We start from the raw sequence: 22,411 nt of genomic DNA on the forward strand, positions 1-22,411 counted from the left end.
AACCAGATAGGTCTGCTAACACATGCTTATTTTTGAAAAGCTAGCTCAGGTATCTTCTCTAGATCTTCCTTGAACCCTCAGGTGAGCCTCCTTTGGGTGTGACCATATCATTTTTCATCATGTTGGCATCATTCATTCATTCAGCAAATATTATTTGTTGTGTGCCAGGAAGTATTCTAAGCCCTTAGAATTCCTGCCCTCATGGAGTTTATATTGTAGTGAGAGGAGACAAATAGCTCTTCATGGTGAACCTACAGCTCATGGTTCTCCCTTGTGGTCGTAGAGTGGCTGCCACAGCTCCAGAGTATGCACATTCTTCTCTATTCACAAGAAGAAGCAAAGGAAAATGTTGGGCCTGGCTTTTGTGCCTGCATGGGGTCACCTCTCTACCCCCAAACACATTAGTCACTGTGGCCATTGGGAAGATGGAGCTGCTTAGCTGAGACTAGCCATGACCCATCTTGAAGCTAAGGGAGGAGATTGCCCACCTGGACCACATGGGGTAAGAATACGGACATGTGGCTCTCGTGGACCTTCAGGACACTGTTTGAATAAAGGGCAGGTAGATGTTTAGCCCGGAGCACAGGTGATGTCTGCTACAGGTGTGAAAGCACTTTGAAAGGCACAAAGCCCCATGGCGGGCATGTACTTTCCCTCACCCACTCACTCACACGCCTACTCACTCACTCACTCATCCATCCACCCACTCACTCACTGACTCACCAATGCAGCCACCTGCTTACCCACCCACACACTCACCCACTCACTTGCCCACTGTCTTAGTTATCTAATGCTGCTATAACAGAAATACCACAAGGGGATGGCTTTAACAAACAGAAGTTTATTCTCTCACAGTCTAGGAGGCTAGCAGTCTGGATTCAGGGCACCAGCTCCAGGGGAGGCTTTCTCTCTCTCTTGGCTCTGGGGGAAGGCCCTTGTCATCAATCTTCACCTGGTCTAGAAGCTTTTCAGCATAGGGGCCCTGGGTCCAAAGGATGTGGTCTACTCCTAGCGCAACTTTCTTGGTGGTATGACGTCCCCCATCTCCTTGCTTGCTTCTCTTTTTTATATCCCAAAAGAGATTGACTTAAAATACAACCTAATCTTGTAGATTGAGTACTGCCTCATTAACATAGCTCTCTAATCCTGCCTCATTAATATCATAGAGGTAGGATTTACAAAACATAGAAAAATCGCATCTGATGACAAAATGGTGGACAACCATGCAATACTGGGAATCATGGCCTAGCCAAGTTGACACACATTTTTGGGGGACACAGTTCAATCCATGACTTCCACCTACCCACCCACTTATTCACTCATCTACTCACTCAACAGCCTGCCTGCCCACCCCACTCACTCACTCAACCACTTATTCACTCACCCACCCACCTACCCACTCACCCACCCTCTCACCCACTCACTCGCATCCTACCCACTCATTTACCAACCCACTCACTCAGTTGCCCACCCACCCACTTATTTACTCACTCTCCTGCCTACCCAGTAACTTGCCAACATACTTTCCCCTCTGACCCACCACCTCACTTGCCCACCCACCCTCCCACTCACCCACTCACTTGCCCCCACCCACTCACTTACCTACCCACTCACTCGCCAACACACCCACACCCCCAACCCACCACCTCACTGGCCCACCCAGCCATGCGCTCACTCACTCACACTTTAGTTCACTCAGCAGACGTTTGTGCATCTGCCACGTGGCTGGTGTGGTGTGGGTGGCCTTGAGGGACCTTCATGCTCAGTGATGCTGGGGTCCACATGACCAGCCGTTTGAGTCTCACTGAAGAAGGACCACTGGAGAGACACTCCAGGGATGAGAAGGAGGCAGCCAGGCAAGGCTTTAAAACTTGCAGAAAAAAACAAAGAAAATCTTTTTTATACAGGAAATATAAACCATAGCATGACACAAGATGAGAAGAGATAGCTTCAAGCATCCATTAATAACTGGAATGTGGAATGTACCAAGTATGAATCTAGGAAAATTGGAAATCATCAAAAATGAAATGGAACACATAAACATTGATATCCTAGGCATTAGTGGGCTGAAATAGACTGGTATTGATCACTTTTAATTGGACAGCCATATGGTCTGCTATGATGGGAATGACAACTTGAAGAGGAATGGCGTTGCATTTACCCTCAAAAAGAACATATCAAGATCTATCCTGAAGTACAACGCTGTCAGTGATAGTATAGTATCCATACGCCTACAAGGAAGACCAGTTAATACGACTGTTATTCAAATTTACGCACCAACCACTAAGGTCAAGGATGAAGAAATTGAAGATTTTTACCAGCTTCTGCAGTCTGAAATCGATCGAACATGCAATCAGGATACATTGATAATTACTGGTGATTGGAATGTGCAAGTCGGTAAGTAAGAAAGATCAGTAGTTGGAAAATATGGCCTTGGTGATAGAAATGACACCAGAGATCGTGTGATAGAATTTTGCCAGACCAATGACTTTGTCGTTGCAAATACCTTTTTTCACCAACATAAATGGCAACTATACACATGAACCTTGCCAGACGGAATACACAGGAATCAAATCGACTATCTGTGGAAAGAGACAATGGAAAAGCTCAATATCATCAGTCAGAACAAGGCCAGGGTCTGACTGCGGAACAGGCCATGGTTTGCTCACATACAAGTTCAAGTTGAAACTGAAGAAAATTAGAACAAGCCCATGAGAGCCAAAGTATGACCTTGAGTATATCCCACCTGAATTTAGAGACCACCTGAAGAATAGATTTGATGCATTGCATACTCATGACCGAAGACCAGGCAAGTTGTGGAATGACATCAAGGACATTATATATGAAGAAAGCAAAAGGGCATTTAGAAAACAAGAAAGACCAAAATAGATGTCAGAAGAGACTCTGAAACTTGCTCTTGAATGTTGAGTATCTAAAACAAAAGGACAAAACGAAATAAAAGAACTGAACAGAAGATTTCAAAGGGAAGCTCGAGAAGACAAAGTAAAGTATTATAATGACATGTGGAAAGAGCTGGAGATGGAAAACCAAAAGGGAAGAACACGCTCGGCGTTTCTCAAGCTGAAAGAACTGAGGAAAAAATTCAAGCCTCGAGTTGCAATAGCAAAAGATTCTGTGGGGAAGATATTAAATGATGCAGGAACCATCAAAAGAAGATGGAAGGAATACACAGAGTTATTATACCAAAAAGAATTGGTTGACATTCAGCCATTTCAAGAGGTAACATATGATCAGGAATCAATGGTACTGAAGAAAGAGGTCCAAGCTGCACTGAAAAACAAGGCTCCAGGAATTGACAAAATAATTGAGATGTTTCAGCAAACGGATGCAACACCGATAGTTACTACTCGTATATGCCAAGAAATTTAGAAAACAGCTACCTGGCTTAACTGACTGGAAGAAATCCATATTTATGCCTTTTCCAGAGAAAGGTGATCCAACAGAATTCAGAAATTACTAAACAATATCATTAATATCATCCACAAGTAAAATTTTACTGAAGATCGTTAAAAAATGACAGCAGAAGTACAGCGACAGGGAACTGCCAGAAATTTAAGCCGGATTCAGAAGAGGATGTAAAACAAGGGATATCATTGCTGATGTCAGATGGACCCTGGCTGAAAGCAGAGAATACCAGAAAGGTGTTTACCTGTGTTTTTTTTTTTTTTTTGACTATGCAAAGGCATTTGACTGTGTGGATCATAACAAATGATGGATAACATCGTGAAGAATGGAAATTCCAGAACACTTAATTGTGCTCATGAGGAACCTGTACATAGATCAAGAAGCAGTCTTTGAACTGAACAAGGGGATACTACGGGGCTTAAAGTCAGAAAAGGTGTGCATCAGGGTAGTGTCCTTTCACCTTATCTATTCAATCTGTGTGCTAAACAAATAACCTGAGAAGCTCGACTAAATGAAGAAGATTAGGGCATCAGGATTGGTAGAAAACTCATTAACAACCTGCGTTGTGCCGATGACACAACCTTGCTGCAGAAAGCGAAGAGGACTTAAAGCACTTACTGATGAAGATCAAAGACCACAGCCTTCAGAATGGATTACACCTCAACATAAAGAAAACAAAAATCCTCATAACTGGACCAATGATAAACAGAGAAAAGGTTGACGTTGTCAAGGATTTCATTTTACTTGGATCCACAATTAATACCCATGGAAACAGCAAGCAGTCAAGAAGAAATCAAAAGAAAGATTGCATTGGGAAATCTGCAAAAGACCTTTATAAAGTGTTAAAAAGCAAAGATGTCACTTTAAGGACTAAGGTGTGTCTGACCCAAGCCATGGTATCTTCAATCGCCTCATAAGCATGCAAAAGTTGGGCAGTGAATAAGGAAGACTGAAGAAGATTTGATGCCTTTGAGTTATGGTGTTGGAGAAGAACATTGCTTGGTAAAGTAGAGACTCAGTGAAAGAGAGGAAGACCTTCAGTGAGATGGATTGACACAGTGGCTGCGAAAATGAGCTCAAGCATAACAAAGATCCTGAGGATGGCACTGGACCTGGCAGTGTTTCATTCCGTAGTACATAGGGTCTCTGTGAGTGGGAACTGGCTCAAACGCCCTTAATAAAAACAACAGTACATACACACACACATGCACACACACACATATATATACATATGTATATATACATAGAGAAATGTGGTTAAGCACTCAACTGCTAACTGAAAGGTCATGGGTTTGAATCCACCAGTGCTGTGTGGGAGAAAGTCTACTTCTGTGAAGATTTATAGCCTTGGAAACCATATGGGGCACTTCTACTCTGTCTTACAGGGTCACTATGAGTTGGAATGAACTCGACTGTACACAACAACTGTATACCTTCTCCTCACTTATTGACTATCTCGTTCTTTGCCATTTCACATTTATAACAATAATGCAAAATCTAGTATCCAGCTATTTTGCACATTAACGATGTACGTGTGGTAACGAACACCAAATTGTGAGGCAAGAGTAATGCTGGCTCTAATGGCCGAAGTTGTGTGTCAAGTTGTTGTTGTTAGGTGCTGTCCAGTTAGTTCCGACTCATTGCGACCCTATGTACCACAGTACGAAACACTGCCTGCTCCTGTGCCATCCTTAAAATCGTCGTTATGCTTGAGCTCATTGTTGCAGCCACTGTGTCAATCCATCCCGTTGAGGGTCTTCCTCTTTTCCACTGACCCTGTACTTTACCAAGCATGATGTCCTTCTCCAGGTACTGATCCCTCCTGACAACATGTCCAAAGTTTGCAAGGCACAGTCTCGCCATCCTTGCTTCTAAGGAGTATTCTGGTTGTACTTCTTCCAAGACAGATTTGTTGGTCTTTTGGTAGCCTGTGGTATATTCAGCATTCTTCGCCAACACCATAATTCAAAGGCATCGATTCTTCTTTGGTTTTCCTTATTCATTGTCCAGCTTTCGCATGCATATGGTGCAATTGAAAATACCATGGCTTGGGTCAGGTGCACCTTTTTCTTCAACGTGACTTCTTTGCTCTTCAACACTTTAAAGAGGTCCTTTGCAGCAGATTTGCCCAATGCGATGTGTCTTTTGATTTCTTGACTGCTGCTTCCGTGGGTATTGATTGTGGATCCAAGTAAAATGAAATCCTTGACAACTTCAGTCTTTTCTCCGTTTATCATGATGTTGCTTATTGGTCCAGTTGTGAGGAGTTTTGTTTTCTTTATGTTGAGGTGTAATCTATACTGAAGGGTGTGGTCTTTGATCTTCATCAGTAAGTGCTTCAAGTCCTCTTCACTTTCAACAAGCAAGGCTGTGTCATCTGCATAACTCAGGTTGTTAATGAATCTTTCTCTAATTCTGGTTCCCTGTTCTTATAGTCCAGTTTGTCACGTTATTTTCTCAGCATACAGATTGAATTGGTGTGGTGAAAGGATACATACCGTCTCTGACTTTAAGCCCTGTAGTATCCCCTTGTTCTGTTCAAATGTCTGCCTCTTGATCTATTTTCTGGTTCCTTATGAGCACAATGAAGTGTTCTGAATTTCCATCCTTCACAATATTATCCATAATTTGTTATGAACCACATAGTGGAATGCCTTGGTGTAGTCAATAAAACACAAGTAAACATCTTCTGGTATTCTCTATGCTATTCTAAGGTTTTCACTGGCTAATTCTTTTCAGAAGTAGACTTCCACATCCTTCTTCCTAGCCTGTCTTAGTCTGGAAGCTCAGCTGAAACCTGTCCTCCATGGTGACCCTACTGATATCCGAATACCCGTGACATAGCTTCCAGCACCACAGCAACATGCAAGCCTCCACAGTGTAACAAACTGACAGACATGTGGGGGGTGTCAACTTGGCTGGGCCAAATTTCTCTGTGGCTTGGCAGTTATGTAATACTGCAGTCTGCAGTGATGTAATGATGCAGTCATCGTCCATTTTGTGATCTAATGGTATCATCCTTCATTTTCTTATAATGCCAGTTTCGTAAAATGACCTGGTCTTGGAACCTAACCATGTTAACCATGTTGAGAAGTGAGGAGAGGGTGTGTTTGTGTATATATATGTATATATGTGTGTGTTTGTGCCTATGTATATATATGACATATATAAGATACAAGCAACAAACAAGCAACCCATTCCGACTCCTAGTCTGACAGATTAGAAGACAGATTAGAACTGCCTATCTCCTATAAGACAGATTAGAACTGCCCCATAGAGTTTCCAAGGAGCGCCTGGCAAATTCGAACTGCCGACCTTTTGGTTAGCTGTAGCAATTAAGCACTACACCACCACGGTTTCCATATAAGATATAAAAATACATATATTTTTGGTTGTAAGAGTGTACAGACTTCTGAAGTCTTCATGATGTGTGTCTACATGTTACTTTAGGAGAGTATTAAATGCATGCTTGACACTGAGATTCCCGTCTGGCTGTTGTGTGGCTGTGAGTCCAGCCGATCGACTCGGTGGAGGCTGTAAGTGCGCTGGTCCTTGACCTTGCTCAGTGACAGTGGGAGGGAGATGTTGGCAGTGTAGCTGGTTCTTTATATCTGCTCCTTTTTCACAACTCATTTACTTATGCTCCCTACCTGGGAAAGGATAGAACACAAAGCTCACTCAAGCGCTTTGGATTTCAAACTTTTAATAGAGACTCCATGAACTGGCAGTAATCAGATGTACTCTTCTTTTCTTTCCTACCAGGGCTACCTTCCTGCCAATGTCGACCGAAGACCAGCCACTCTCCAGAGAAAACAAAAAGAATACTTTGCTTTCATTGAGCACTATTATGATTCTAGGAATGATGAAGTTCACCACGATACATATAGACAGGTGGGAATCCTTTTTCTCTTCTCATATGCTCCTTGAAATACCTTAGCATGGGTGCTGTGTAGGAGGAAATGTTTATCAAGCCTGACTGGTTCACAGATTTTTATTTGGCAATAAAGGAATATATTTGCAAACAAATAATGGTAAATTTCCCCCAATAGTAGTACCTCACTTGTCTCCAGTTCCTTGTAGAAAAACAAAAAGGGTAGTTTTAATTGGAGTCACAATACGGATGCGTGAGAGCCCCTCAGCAGTCCCTGGATCTGCCTGGGGAGCTGTTGGGTTTTTGTGCCTTGTTGGTCATGAGTGAGCGGAAGGCAGGAGCTGCTGTCAGGACAACAGAGCTGTTCTGAAGGTCCAGGGCTAGGCTGCTTATGGATCAGACCCGGAGAGAGGTACTCCCCTGGGCACTGGAGGATGTGTGCTCTGTGGCACGGTTAGGGACATGATCCAGATAGAAGAAAGGGATATCCAGTTCATCAATTTGCTACTTAGTTTCGTACAAAATCAGTCTAATTATGGTTCCCTGAGCAGTCAGTTGACAGACAGTGTGTGTAATGGGAGAAATGCTCCAGATTGATTTATAATTCACAGTGCATCCAGGATTTGCCGTTAGAGTAGCACTTCATGGGCTTTGTCATTTTCACTGTCTTTGTGACATGTGAAAATCCACGATGGTTTGTGGTAGAGTTAATCAAGAAGGTAGTTCCTATTTGGTATCACTGCCTCGTATTTCAAAATCAACTTCTGATTGTGCTGAGACATATTAGGAGGGAATATTTCTCTTTGGAAGCTCGCCCTCTAGATAATGCATGGTAGACTTTTCTACCTCAGATGTGGATGTCCACACCTTTCTGTCACTTTAGGATTTGTTTTTGTTCTTGGGTGCCGTCAAGTTGGTTCTGACTCATAGTGACCGTCTTAGTCATCTAGTGCTTCTATAACAGAAATACCCCAGGTGGATGGCTGTCTTAGTCATCTAGTGTTGCCATAACAGAAATACCCTAGGTGGATGGCTGTCTTAGTCATCTAGTGCTGCTATAACAGAAATACCCTAGGTGGATGGCTGTCTTAGTCATCTAGTGCTGCTATAATAGAAATACCCTAGGTGGATGGCTGTCTTAGTCATCTAGTGTTGCCATAACAGAAATACCCTAGGTGGATGGCTGTCTTAGTCATCTAGTGCTGCTATAATAGAAATACCCTAGGTGGATGGCTGTCTTAGTCATCTAGTGTTGCCATAACAGAAATACCCTAGGTGGATGGCTGTCTTAGTGATCTAGTGCTGCTATAACAGAAATACCCTAGGTGGATGGCTGTCTTAGTCATCTAGTGCTGCTATAACAGAAATACCCTAGGTGGATGGCTGTCTTAGTGATCTAGTGCTGCTATAACAGAAATACCCTAGGTGGATGGCTGTCTTAGTCATCTAGTGTTGCCATAACAGAAATACCCTAGGTGGATGGCTGTCTTAGTCATCTAGTGCTGCTATAATAGAAATACCCTAGGTGGATGGCTGTCTTAGTGATCTAGTGCTGCTATAACAGAAATACCCTAGGTGGATGGCTGTCTTAGTCATCTAGTGTTGCCGTAACAGAAATACCCTAGGTGGATGGCTGTCTTAGTCATCTAGTGCAGCTGTAACAGAAATACCCCAGGTGGATGGCTTTAACAAAGAGAAATTTATTTTCTCACAGTCTAGTAGGTTACAAGCCCAAAATCAGGGTGTCAGCTCCAGGGGAAGGCTTTCTTTCTCTGTCGGCTCTGGAGGAAGGTCCTTGTCCTCAATCTTCTCCTGGTTGAGGAGCTTCTCAGGCACAGGGACCCCATGTCCAGAGGATGCGCTCTGCTCCTGGTGCTGTTTTCCTTTTATCTCTTGAGAGATAAAAGGTGGTGTAGGCCACACCCCAGGGAACTCAAACTCTCTTTACATTGAATCAGGGATATGACATGGGTAAGGGTGGTGTCACAATCCCAGCCTAATAATCCTTTTTAGCATAAAATTACAATCACAAAAAGGAGGACAATCACAGAACGCTGGAAATCATGGCCCCACCAGATTGACACACATTTCTGGTGACGGTGATCCTATATACAACAGAATGCAATGCTGCCAGGTCCTGTGCTGCCCTCACAATCATTGCTGTGTCTGAGCCCATTGTTTCAGCCTCTGTGTGAGTCCATCTGGTTGAGGGTCTGCCTTTTTTCACTGACCCTCTACCTTACCAAGCATGGTGTCTTTCTCCAGGGAGTGGTCCTTTTTGATAACCTGTTAAAAGTACGTGACACAAAATCTCACCATCCTCGCTTCTAAGGAGCATTCTTCCTGTACTTCTTCCAAGACAGATTTGTTCATTTTTCTGGATGTCCATGGTATATTCCATATTCTTTGCCAGCATCATAATTCAATGCATCCATAATTCTTTGGTCTTCTTTATTCATTGTCCAACTTTCGTATGCATATGAGGTGATCGAAAATATCATGGCTTGAGTCAGGCACACCTTAACCCTCAAAGGACATCTTTGCTCTTCAATGCCCTTAAGTAGTGTTTTGCAGCCCAAGGCGATACGTCCTTTGATTTCTTGACTGCTGCTTCCATGGGTGCTGATTATAGATCCAAGTGAATGAAATCCTTGACAACTTCAATCTCTTCTTCATTTATCATGATGTTGCTATTGGTCCAGTAGTGAGGATTTTTGTTTTCTTTACGTCGAGGTGGAATCAGTACTGAAGGCTGTAGCGTTTGATATTCTTTGAGTTTCAAGTTCTAGAAATTGATCTGGTGCTTCCTTAAAAAGCTAGAAATAGAACTACCATACGATGCAGCAATCCCACTCCTTGGACTATAGCCTAGAGAAATAAAAGCCTTTACATGAATAGATATATGCACACCCCTGTTCATTGCAGCACTGTTTACAATAGCAAAAAGATTGAAGCAACCAAGGTGCCCATCAATGCATCGATAAAGAACAGTGATGAACCTGTGAAACATTTCATAACATGGAGGAATTTGGAAGGCATTATGCTGAGTGAAATTAGTTAGTTGCAAAAGGACAAATATTGTATAAGACCACTGTTATGAGAACTCGAGAAATAGTTTAAACAGAGAAGAAAATATTCCTTGATGGTTACGAGAGGGGGGAGGGAGGGAGGGTAGAAGAGGTGTATTCACTAATTAGATAGTAGATAAGAACTACCTTAGGTGATCGGGAAGACAACACAATATAGGCGAGGTCAGCACAACTGGACTAAACCAAAAGCAGAGAAGTTTCTTGAATAAACTGAATGCTTCAAAGGCCAGTGTAGCAGGGGTGGGGGTTTGGGGACCATGGTTTCAGGGGACATCTAAGTCAATTTGCATAATAAAATCTATTAAGAAAACATTCTGCATCCCACTTTGGAGAGTGGCGTTTGGGGTCTTAAATGCTATCAAGCAGACATCTAAGATGCATCAATTGGTCTCAGCCCACTTGGATCAAAGGAGAATGAAGAACATCAAGGACACAAAGTAATTACGAGCCCAAGAGACAGAAAGGGCCCCATAAACCAGAGACTACATCAGTCTGAGACCAGAAGAGTTAGATGGTACCCATTTACAGCTGATGACTGCCCTGACAGCAAATACAACAAAGAACCCCTGAGGGAGCAGGAGAGCAGTGGGATGCAGACCCCAAATTCTCATCAAAAGACCAGATTTAGTGGTCTGACTGAGACTAGAAGGACCCCGGTGGTCTTGGCCCCGAGACCTTCTGTTGGCCCAGGACAGGAATCATTCCTGAAGCCAACTCTTCAGACAGGTATTGGACTGGACAATGGTTGAAGAGGGATGCTGGTGAGGAGTGAGCTTCTTGGATCAGGTGGACACTTGAGACTGTATTGGCGTCTCCTCCCTGGACGGGAGATGAGAGATCAGAGGGGGTTAGAAGCTGGCGAAATGGACACGAAAAGAGAGTGGAGGGAGGGAACAGGCTTTCTCATTAGGGGGAGAGCAATTGGGAGTATGTAGCAAGGTGTATATAAGTTTTTGTGTGAGAGTCTGACTTTGTTTGTAAACTTTCACTTAAAGTACAATGAAAAAAAGAGTTTCAAGTTCTCTTTGCTTTCAGCAAGCAGGGTTGTGTCATCTGCATATCACAGGTTGTTCATGAGTGTTCTACCAATCCTGATGCCCTGTTCTTCGTATAGCCCACCTTCTTGGATTATTTGCTCTGTATGCAGATTGAGTAAGAATGGTGAAAGGATACAACCCTGATGCATGCCTTTCCTGACTTTAAACCATGCGGTGTCCCCTTGTTCTGTCTGGACAATAATTTGGTGTATACCTGGTAAAAAGTCCAGAGACAGCCTTTCCTCTGAAGCATCACCAGAGAGTCTTCAAGTCAAAGGATTCTTGGAGGTTCTGTTCCGCATGGTGTTGTTAGGTGTTGTGAAGTTGTCCTCTGACTCATAGTGACCCCACCACACACAATGGTTAGATTGTTGTTAGGTGGTGTGAAGTCCTCCCCTGACTCATCGTGACCCCGTGCACAGGGGTTGGATTGTTGTTAGGTGCTGTGAAGTCCTCCCCTGACTCATCGTGACCCCGTGCACAGGGGTTGGATTGTTGTTAGGTGCTGTGAAGTCCTCCCCTGACTCTTCGTGACCCCACACACAGGGGTTGGATTATTGTTAAGTGCTGTGAAGCCTTCCCCTGAGTTATCGTGACCCCGTGCACAGGGGCTGGATTGTTGTTAGGTGCTGTGAAGTTGTCCGCTGACTGATTCTGACCCCATGCACCATGGTTGGACTGTTGTGCTCCACAGGGTTTTCACTGGCTAATTTTCAGAAGTAGATTGCCAATTTCTTGCATGGAGTGTGAGAATTCTACCCCTGCGCCATTACTGTCCCCCAGGGAAACATTAGGTAGCCTGTGTTTTCTCCATTTAACTAGTTTTAGGAAATGGGTATATTTAATACTGTTTTGAACAGGTTCTTGATGTGTTTAAATTCAAGAAGAAGACTTCCAAAGGCAGACAGTAATACCTGTCTGCAGGGTTTACCAGGCTCTGCACTGTGATCAATTTCTTAAGAGAAATTTAATTAAAAGCGGGCTGTGTATATCTTTATTCAGTTCGTATGATAGGTAATAAAAAGCTTCCATATTATTGAGAATTTCCAAAGACTAATGGGGAACTGTGCTGTGGCTCCCACCTCCTGCTGCCTCCCCACTAGGGTAGGGGTGGGGTTCTACAGTAATAGAAACGAGAAAAAGTTGAAGTATGGCTGTCTTTCCTCCTTGGTTGCCTCATGCTAAGAAAACACGCCTCTCTGAAATATGCTCTGCTTTCTGGCTGGTGCACACTGTTACGTTGAGGCAGAGGGCCCTTTCTCTGCTGTCCACTGTGGGGCACAAGGACCACAGCAGACCCGCCCTCCCACCCCCCTGGGAGGCAGCAGCAGGTGGGGGCCACGGCGCAGTTCCCCTGTTGGTCTTTTGTCTCTTCTTCGTTTGACGGTGAAGTGTTTGCTCTTCTGCGGAGACGTTATTTCAGAAGCATACAGAGGTGCCCTTCGTTAACAATGGCTCCAGCGTGTCTCTGCCTCTTGTGGTCAGCTCTACCGGGCCTTCACAGCCTTTCTCCTCCCTGCCGGGTCCTGTGGGTGGGGGGGTGCAGGGCGGGTGGTGGTGGCGGGCAACGTGGAGCTTTGCCCCCTTTGACACTGGTCTCGTCATCGTCATGCTAGCCATGTGGCAGGGAGTGGTTAGGAGTGTGCTCTGTTCCCGTCGCTGTGCTGGGCACTTGGCAGACTGAGGTGGGTTCCAGCTGGCTCCTGCTGGGAGAAGCCAACAGTCCTGGTGCCAGGACAGGCGCATGCCTCTGGGAGTGTCATTGGATGGGAAGGTGCTCTTAGAATGGATGGCCCTCAATGACCCTGTAGTTGGTCCTGGTGGGCCCTTTTCCCCACGCCTGGCTCCTGCACAGGTGGCTGGAGCCCCCCCTGCCCCCCTCCCCCTCCTCCCCTCACCACCCTTCTGTAGCGCTCCTCTCCTCATGCTACCCGTTCTCCTGCCACCCTTCTTCCTCCTCCTCCTCCCACCAGCCTTCTTCCCTCTTCTTCTCCCCGTCTCCCTCCTCCTTCTCTCTGCCCCCCTCCTACTCCCCTCTCTTCTCCCTACCCCCTCTTCCTGACACCCTTCTTCTCCCCTTCTCACCACCCTTCCTCTTCCCTCTCCTCCCCCTCCCTCACCTCCTCATCCCCCTGTTCCCTCTCCTTCCCCAACTCATTTCTCTGCTCCTCCTCCTCCCTCCCTGTTGTCTCCCCCCCACCCCACCTTCTCCTTCCAGGAGGCTGGCTGGCAGGTCTCCTCTGGAAGAGTCCTTGTGCATGTGTGTCTCAGATTACTGAATTCCTCACCTTGCTATTAGAGGACCAAGACAATTGTCCTTGTGTATTCCTTTTGGTGCCATCTCATTTATCCTCTGACTTCTTCCCCCTGTTCTTTCCTTGCTGGCTCTTTTTTTTTAACTTATTTATTGTGCTTTAGTTGAAAGTTTACAAATCAAGTCAGTCTCTCATACAAAAAGCCATACACACCCCACCACACACTCCCAGGTGCTCTACTCTTAATGAGATGCACATTCCTCCTCTCCACCATGTATTCCCCGTGTCCATTCGACCAGCTCCTCTTCCTTCTCATCTCACCACCAGACAGGAGTCGCCCACATAGTCTTATGTGTCTACCTGAGCCACGAAGTTCACTCCTGACCAGCATCATTGCCCTTTCTTCTTTTTGGATGTGTGTATTTATTGATATAAATTGACCTGTGAGCACTGCTTTAGCTGTGTCCCAAAGGTTCTGATAGGAAGTGTTTTCATTCTCGTTGGATTCTGTGAATCTCTTTATTCCGTCCTTAATTTCTTCTGTAATACAGTTGTTTTTGAGCAAAGTGTTGTTCAGTTTCCATGTTTTTGATTTCTTTTCCCTGATTTTTCTGTTATTGACTTAAAGTTTTATGGCTTTATGGTCAGAGAAGATGTTTTGTAATATTTCGATGTTTTGGATTCTGTTAAGGCTTGCTTTATGGCCTAATACGTGGTCTATTCTGGAGAATGTTCCATGTGCATTGGAAAAGAAAGTACACTTGGCTGCTGTTGGGTGGAGTGTTCTGTGTATGTCTATGACGTCAAGGTGTTTAATTGTGGCATTTAACTCTTCCGTGTCTTTATTGAGCTTCTTTCTGGATATTCTGTCCTTCATTGAAAGTGGTTTTGTTGAAGTCTCCTACTATTATTGTGGAGCTGTCTATCTCACTTTTCAATGCTGTTAGAGTTTGTTTTATGTATCTTGAAGCCCTGTTGTTGGGTGCATAAATATTTAATATGGTAATATCCTCCTGGTATATTGTCCCCTTAATCATTATATAGTGTCCTTTCTTGTCCTTTTTGGTAGATTTAAGTTTGAAGTCTGTTTTGTCAGAAATTAGTATAGCCACTCCTGCTCTTTTTTGATTGTTGTTTGCTTGATATATTTTTTTCCATCCTTTGAGCGTTAGTATGTTTGTGTCTTTAAGTCTAATGTATGTCTTTTGTAGGCAGCATTTAGATGAATCATGTTTTTTTAATCCATTCTGCAACTCCTGTCTCTTTATTGGTGCATTTAGTCCATTTACATTCAGTGTGATTATAGAGAGGTATGAGTTTAGTGCTGTCATTTTGATGTCTTTTTTTTTTCGTATTGACAGTTTGATTTTTCTACTTATGTTTTTATGCTGAGTAGTTTTTCTTTGTCAATTGTGTGTTCCTCTTTTTTATTGGAGTTGATTTTGTTTTTGCTGAGCTTTTATGTTTTTCTTGTGTTTTATTTTGATGTGTAGGATTGTTAGTCTTCTTCGTGGTTACCTTAATATTTACCCCTATTTTTCTAAGTTTAACTCTGACCTGTATCTCCCTATATCACTTTGATTTCCTTTTCATATGGAAGATCTGTGACTATTTAGTCCCTGTTTATTGATTTAATGTTGTCATCTTTTATATAATGACACTGCTGATTGCCTGTTTTGAGCATTTTTTAATCTTGATTTATTTTTGTGATTTCCCTGTCTGAGCTGATATTTGGTTGCCCTGTCCTGTGTTCTAGTGTTGGGTTGGTATCTGATACTACTGATTTTCTATCTAACCAGAGAACTTCATTTAGTATTTCTTATAGTTTTGGTTTCATTTTTGCAAATTTCCTAAGCTTCTGTTTATCTGGAAATGTCCTAATTTCCCCTTCATATTTGGGAGACAATTTTGCTGGATACAGGATTCTTGGCTGGCAGTTTTTCTCCTTCAGTGCTTTATATATGTCATCCCATTGCCTTCTTGCCTGCATGGTTTCTGCTGAATAGTCCAAACTTATTCTTATTGATTCACCCTTGTGGGTGACTTTTAGCTTATCTCTGGCTGCTCTTAAATTTTTCTCTTTATCTTTGGTTTTGGCAAGTTTGATTATAATATGTCTTGGTGACTTTCTTTTGGGATCTACCTTGTATGGGGTTTGATGAGCATCTTGGATAGATACCCTTTTATCTCTCACGATATCAGGGATGTTTTCTGGCAACAGATTTTCAACAGTTCTCTCTATATTTTTTTTGTTATCCCTCTCTGTTCTGGTACTCCAGTCACTCACAAGTTATTCTTCTTGATAGAGTCCCACATGATTCTTAGGGTTTCTTCATTTTTTAAAATTGTTTTGTCTGATTTTTCTTCAAATAGATTGCTTGCAAATAGTTTATCTTCAATCTCACTAATTCTGACTTCCATTTCCTCTATTCTGCTCCTCTGACTTTCTACTGAGTTGTCTAATTCTGAAACTTTATTGCTAATCTTCTGAATTTCTGATCGCTGTTTCTCTATGGATTCTTGCAGCCTATTAAATTTTTCATTACGTTCTTGAAAAATCTTCTGGATTTCCTTGACTGCTTTATCTATGTGCTCCTTGGCTTTTCTGTGTTTTGCCTGATCTCCTTCCTGATGTCTTGAAGAATTCTGTATATTGATCTTTTGTATTCTACATCTGGAAATTCCAGGAATACATCTTCATCTGGGAGAGTCCTTGATTCTTTGTTTTGGGAGTTGGTTGAAGTGATCATGGCCTGCTTCTTTATGTGATTTGATATCAACTGTTGTCTCTGAGCCACCTATAAGTTATTAATTTATTTTATGTTTGCTCAGTCTGTCCTATTTTCTTGTTTGTTTTGTTTTCATATACCCAAATAGGCTACTAGAGTGAGCCAACTTAATTATTGGAGCCTTTGAAGCACTAATGTCCTGTTACCAGATGGCTAGAGCTGTTACCAGGTGTATGAGCCTACTAGTCCATTCACTATTCTTGTATAGATTCAGCTCAGGTGTCCTGATAGTTGGTCACCTACTGTGTGGTGTAGGCTCTCACCTACGATCTTAGAGGAGCAGTGGTGATTGGTGTATGCACTAGTTTCTGGTAGCAGAAGGGGGTCACACTCTGAGGAAGGCAAGGGGCTGACAGCCTTCCCCCGAGTGTCTCTGAGGAAGACATGTCCCTGTTCTCTAGAGCCCTCTGGTGTTTGGCTCTGCAGCCGTACCATAGGCAACCAGTGCTTTTAACTGAAAAGACTGGGAAGCACCACTTATGCTTGGACCCCTGTCACAGATGGCAAGGTGGTGTGGTTGTAGCCTCCAGTCATCAGGCCCCTGCTGTGGGTAGGTGAGGGCCCTGTTTAATAGGTAGAGCAGTATCAAACATCAAAAATCTGCCTGTTCACCACACAGGTGAAACAGTTACAATAAGACCTCAGACAGATTCACCCTCGCAATATAACAGCCATGCAGGGTGAAAGACAAAGTCGGTGGATTGCTTGTGCCTGGACTGGAGCTGCTTCTGCTCTGAGTTTCCAGATTAGGGGAGTCGGCAGAGTATTTTTCCTCCATTTGTTAGTTTGTTCTTTCTCCAAGGCCAGGAGAATGGCTCAGAGTGCAGCAGGACCTATCCCTGACCCAGGGAAATCAACTGTTAATGAAGCTGGCTAGGGCGTAGGGAGGAGGGATCAGATAGATAGGAGAGAGTTCTTTCAAAGGAGGAGCTATTAGATCCTCCCAGTAGATTAGAGAAAATCGCTTATCTTGTGCTGAGAGCACTGTTTTATCTCAGATTCCAGAGGCACGTGTAGATTGTGTCCACTGGCTGGTCCCTGCCGTGATTGCCCTGGGGGTTAGGGCTGTGTCCCCATACTTGCCTTCTTTCGCTGAAGCAGCTGTGTCCTAAACTCCACTGCCAGCCCTGCCACTGTCACACCAGGGGGTTAGGGTTGTGAAACTTCTGTTGCCTTCTTTCACTGAAGCAGCCACGTCCTAAACACCATGGGCAGCCCCGCTGCTGACATGCCACAGGGTCAGGGGCACGCCACGTTGCCTGCATTTTTTCGCTGAAGCAGCCCCGTCTCCAAAAACTGTCATCAGCCTTGCCGCAGTTGCACCAAAGAATCGGGGCTGAGGCAGTGCCCCAACTTGGCAACTCCTCACTGTCTCCCTCCCCTGTCACTCAATCTGATTTCTTAACTTTGCCTTTAATGCTCAGGGTTTCTATCTTGTCGTATATATAATCGATTCACTTGTTTTTTTGGGTCTTTGTTATAAGAGGGATCACCGAAAGTGTCTGATTACTCGGCCATCTTGGCCCCACCTCCTCCTTGCTGCTTCTATTTTCCGTGCACCCCGAGCATTGGTCTACTGGCTTCTGGCCACTGACCCATCTCTCTCCCTGAGCTGTCCTCTGTACCCTTGGCTTCTATTGCTACTGTCTTGCTGATGGTCTCCAGGTTCTGGGCTAGGGAACTGTTTGAGGCAGGAACCTGCTATTGTCCAACATAGCTCAAATGTTTCAGAACCTCACAATTATCAGAAGGTTCTGTGGGCTGTCAGTCCACAGTCTTATCTGGTCTTCATGCTTGGAAGGTGTAAATGGGTTGAGTGCAGTGCGTAAGTGATTTCCTTGAGGCCACAGTACTGGTAAGAAGCAGAGTAAGGAGAAATCCCTGGAACCCTGGTGCTCTGTGGTTATCCTCACGGCTGGTCAAAGGTAACCCAACTGTAGAGTCCCCCTTGGTGTTAGAACGTGCTCCTCTGTCCTGTATAGGGAGTGTTCCTGGGTAAGTGGGGGTGAAGACAGTGTGGCTAGTGTGGGAAGTTGACGTGGGATGCTGTGAGCCGTCTGTGACGCCGGCTCAGGCTCCATTGTCCCTGTGTGCACATGGGATGTTGTGAGCCGTCTGTGATGCTGGCTCAGGTTTGAGTGTCCCAGTGTGCACATGGGATGCCATGAGCCGTCTGTGATGCCAGCTCAGGCCCCAGTGTCCCTGTGTGCGTGTGGGACACTGTGATCCATCTGTGACGCCAGCTTAGGATTGAGTGTCCCCATGTACACGTGGGATGCTGTGAGCGGTCTGTCACGCCTGCTCAGGCTTGATTCCTGAACCCACAGTGCATTCCTCTGTGGTGCTGAGACCTTGAATGTGATGATCATGTCAGACAGGGTCAAGCAGGAACCAGTTGGACAGTAGCAGAGATTTCTAGATGCTTCTTTTGAAACACATCTTAGATTCTCCGAGGACTTTATGGAGAAAAATGTGACCTGTGTTCCAAGAAGCTGTCACAGCTGAAAATTTGTACACTGTTGATGTGCTCGAATTGCTCCCATGTCAGAGGCTGAAAAATCAATGTTCACTAATTACCGTGGACAATGTTGCTAAAGAGCTGAGGGCGTCTCGGTGCTCACCATGTAGCATGCTGTGTCGGGGGACGTGATTAGGGAGCCTGACATCCTAGATGAGCTAAGCCCCGTGGAGTTAGAGCAGACCTAGTGTGCTGTGTCGGGGGACGTGGTTAGGGAGCCTGACACCCTAGATGAGCTAAGCCCTGTGGAGTTAGAGCAGACCTAGTGTGCTGTGTCGGGGGACGTGGCTAGGGAGCCTGATGTCCTAGGCCAGGTGAGCCTCACTGAGGTAGAGCAGGCCTAGTGTGCTGTGTCGGGGGCGTGGCCAGGAAGCCTGACGTCCTGAACCAGGCGAGCCCTTTCACATAGAGCAGACCTTGGCTACATCCCCTGGAGGAAATACGAGAAAACAGAGAATTCGTGTCTTCAGAGAGAGAAATATTAAGGGCCAAAGCAAACTTGTTGCCATCATAACATATTGCCGTTTGGATCACAATGCTTGTATAATGTTTCTCATTTTTAAGGTAACATTTTCTTTCTCTTGCCTCTGCAGATCCACATAGATATCCCTCGGATGAGCCCGGAGGCTTTAACACTTCAACCCAAAGTGACAGAGGTGAGCGCCAGATCTGGAAACCCCTGCTGGAAGGTTTTCCCCTAGTTGACAGTGATTGGCGCTGACTGTTCTCACTAGATAACTGGGTCCGGTGCAGCGCTGTACCCGGAAACATGCTTAGGGCAGGCCCGTTTCTGGGGAGACCAGCCCTGTGGACATAATACTCGACGGGAATCTCCAGTTATTCTTAAGAGGCTTTATAGATGCACATACAAAAGAACATACGTAGTGTGTGTGTGTGTTATGTGCGTGTACATGTACATAGAATACACTCATGAACCCACCACTGGATTTATAAACCAGACCCCACCATGCTGACCAGCTGGGCGCCTGGACGTGAAGCGGAGCCGAACCGGTAACTGTTAAAAGCTGTTTCTGTGTTGTTATTATTATTATTTTCGACTCTAATTTTATTGTGGTGAAATAGACATGAGATAAACTCGGGTGTCGCAGCCATTTTTAAGGGTGCGGTTCAGGGCATCCGTCGCGTAAGAACCGCCACCACCTACGTCCAGGACGTCCTGTTTCTGTGCGCTTACCGCCGTCTCTCAGTCCCCCCGGCAGATGACCCCTCTTTTGAATTCTCTGGTTATGATTTGCTTGCTTCTCTTCACAGCTTCAGTGCATGTCATGTAATACTCACAACTAACGCACGATTTAATTTGGCCTGTTTTGGAGCCGTGCTGTTCTTTCTGTAGCCTGCTCTCTGCAACTTGCTTTTCTCTCAGCACTGTTCTCTAAGCTTCAGCTAATCTATTGTGTCTAGCTGTGTAACAGTCCGTTGTTGAAATATCCCACACTTTCCTTATCTTTTCTCCTGTTGGTGGGCATTTGGGTTGTTCCTAGTGTTTTGCTGTTGGGAACAATGTTACCAGGAACCTTCATGTACCCATGCAGGTACCTATGGGTGAGAATGTCCTAGGGCATTTGTGTAGGATTAGAATTGTTGCATAAGGGCACTGGTAGTTCAATAGTAGAATTCTCGCCATTCGTGCAGGGACATGGGTTTGATTCCCAGCCAGTGCACCTCATGCACTAGCACCACCTGTCTGTCACTGGAGGCTTTCGTGTTGCTCTGATGCTGGACAGGTTTCAGTGCAGCTTCCAGACTAAGACAGACTAGGAAGAAAGTCCTGGCAGTCTCCTTCCGAAGATCAGCCAGTGAAAACCCTGTGGATCATAACGCTCCAGCAGACAACCGTCATGGGGTGGTGCCGGATGGGCCAGTTTGATGCCAGCTAACAACAACAACAACAACAACAGAACACATGCATCATAAAGGTGTTCTCGCGTATTTTCATCTAAAAGTTTTAAAGTCTGGCCTTTCACACCTAAGTGCTTAGCACCTCTGTCACTGATAGTTGTGTTTGGTGTGAGGTGGGAACCTAGCCTGTTTTCTCAGGTGATGACCAGCCACCCCCGCCCCACTTATTGTTGTCTCCACAAGTTTGAAACGCCACTCCTTTTTTCCATCATCTTCATATCTGCATAGGTCTGTCTTGTGTCTCTACTTCGTCCCGTTGTTCCGATTACCTTCCCTTCATGCCTGCTGATAATTTTGCTTTAGAGTAAGTGTTAATATATGTACGGTAGGAGAAGTTCACTTCCCTCCTTCCTCTTCCACGTGGATCGGTGGTTTTAGACCTTGGCTCCTCACTGAGGCCCAGAGCTTTTGGGTTTGCTCATCTTTTGCTTTTGAGTTTTGTTAGAATTATGATTGTACTTGCACTGGGGGTAGGTCAGTGTGGAGGGCTGGCATCTCTTGAAACGTGGTCTTTGTACTTACGAGCATGTCCTCTATCCCTTCATAGGCCAATTTTAGTGTCTTTCAATGAACTTTTATAAAACTTTCTTCGTGAAAGGATTTATTCTTAGTTATATTTTTTGTTGCTATTGTAAATGATGTCTTTCTAAGATGGAATTTTCTTATTGTTTGAAGTATTTTGTTTTGCATCTTGATTGCTGCAATAGCTGCACTTTTAAACTTTGACATCGCTTGTCTGTGTAGGCAGTTTGTTAAAAAAAACATCCAGGATTGTTAAAGCAAAAGTACGCACAGCAGTTGAACATAAGAAGAGAAAATTAGTTTTCCCCACAAGTGGTCATTTTAAAATCCTTCTCTTTGGTTATCCTTTTCAGTAGTTGTGCTAATTTTAGTTGGAAAACAAGAGATAACGTTTTATAACCTCTGTATTTATTTTATGGAAAATAGAATTTCCCCCAAAACCTTTGGTTTATGTTTTTATTTTTTTCCCGACCACCTGACACGTCTTTGTAGAGGTGAGCATTCAGGTGTCTTGGCTTTGGAGCAGTGATCCAGAGTGACCTCTAGGTGACCTGCTTTGTCTGTGAAATGTTGGGCTTGATCCTGTCGGGTTGGAGCATGTCTGCTTTGGCATTGTGTCAGAAACAATTCTCATTCAGCTCTCCTGAGCGCCACCTGGAGATGGAGCTTCTCTCCAGGTTCCAGGCTCAGCAGATTGACAGAACTCGAAGGGCAGGTGGGCTTCTGGGGGAGTATGATAGTGGGACATTTGCGCACAGCCTGGTCTGTGAGGAAATTAAATGATGAGCAAGGGCTTTAGGAAAAGTATTGAAACGTTGGGCATGTGTTGGCCAGTAGGCAGAATAAAGTTATGATTTCTGGCATTGTATAGGCTAGCCTTGGCTATATCTGTGTGTGACTGCAGATCCCTAAGAGGAGTTGCTTCGCAAGGTGGATGTCTGTCACTGTCTCGTGAACGCATTCATGGTGGGGACTCAGGCTTCT

The 22,411-nt window shown here is 44.5% G+C and overlaps 1 protein-coding gene across 2 annotated transcripts in view; it reads left to right on the forward strand.

Annotated features, from left to right (window-relative positions):
- TBC1D22A (TBC1 domain family member 22A) overlaps positions 1–22,411 on the forward strand; it is a 451,059-nt gene that overhangs the window by 148,377 nt on the left and 280,271 nt on the right. For both annotated transcript variants that reach the window (XM_049884681.1, XM_049884682.1), the window contains exons 6-7: positions 7,189–7,317; positions 19,579–19,641. In XM_049884681.1, coding sequence (XP_049740638.1) covers positions 7,189–7,317; positions 19,579–19,641 — 192 coding nt within the window. The remainder of the gene's footprint in view (positions 1–7,188; positions 7,318–19,578; positions 19,642–22,411) is intronic.

The sequence above is a fragment of the Elephas maximus genome, chromosome 4 (genome assembly GCF_024166365.1).
Source record: "Elephas maximus indicus isolate mEleMax1 chromosome 4, mEleMax1 primary haplotype, whole genome shotgun sequence".
In the NCBI taxonomy this organism is placed as follows: domain Eukaryota; kingdom Metazoa; phylum Chordata; class Mammalia; order Proboscidea; family Elephantidae; genus Elephas; species Elephas maximus.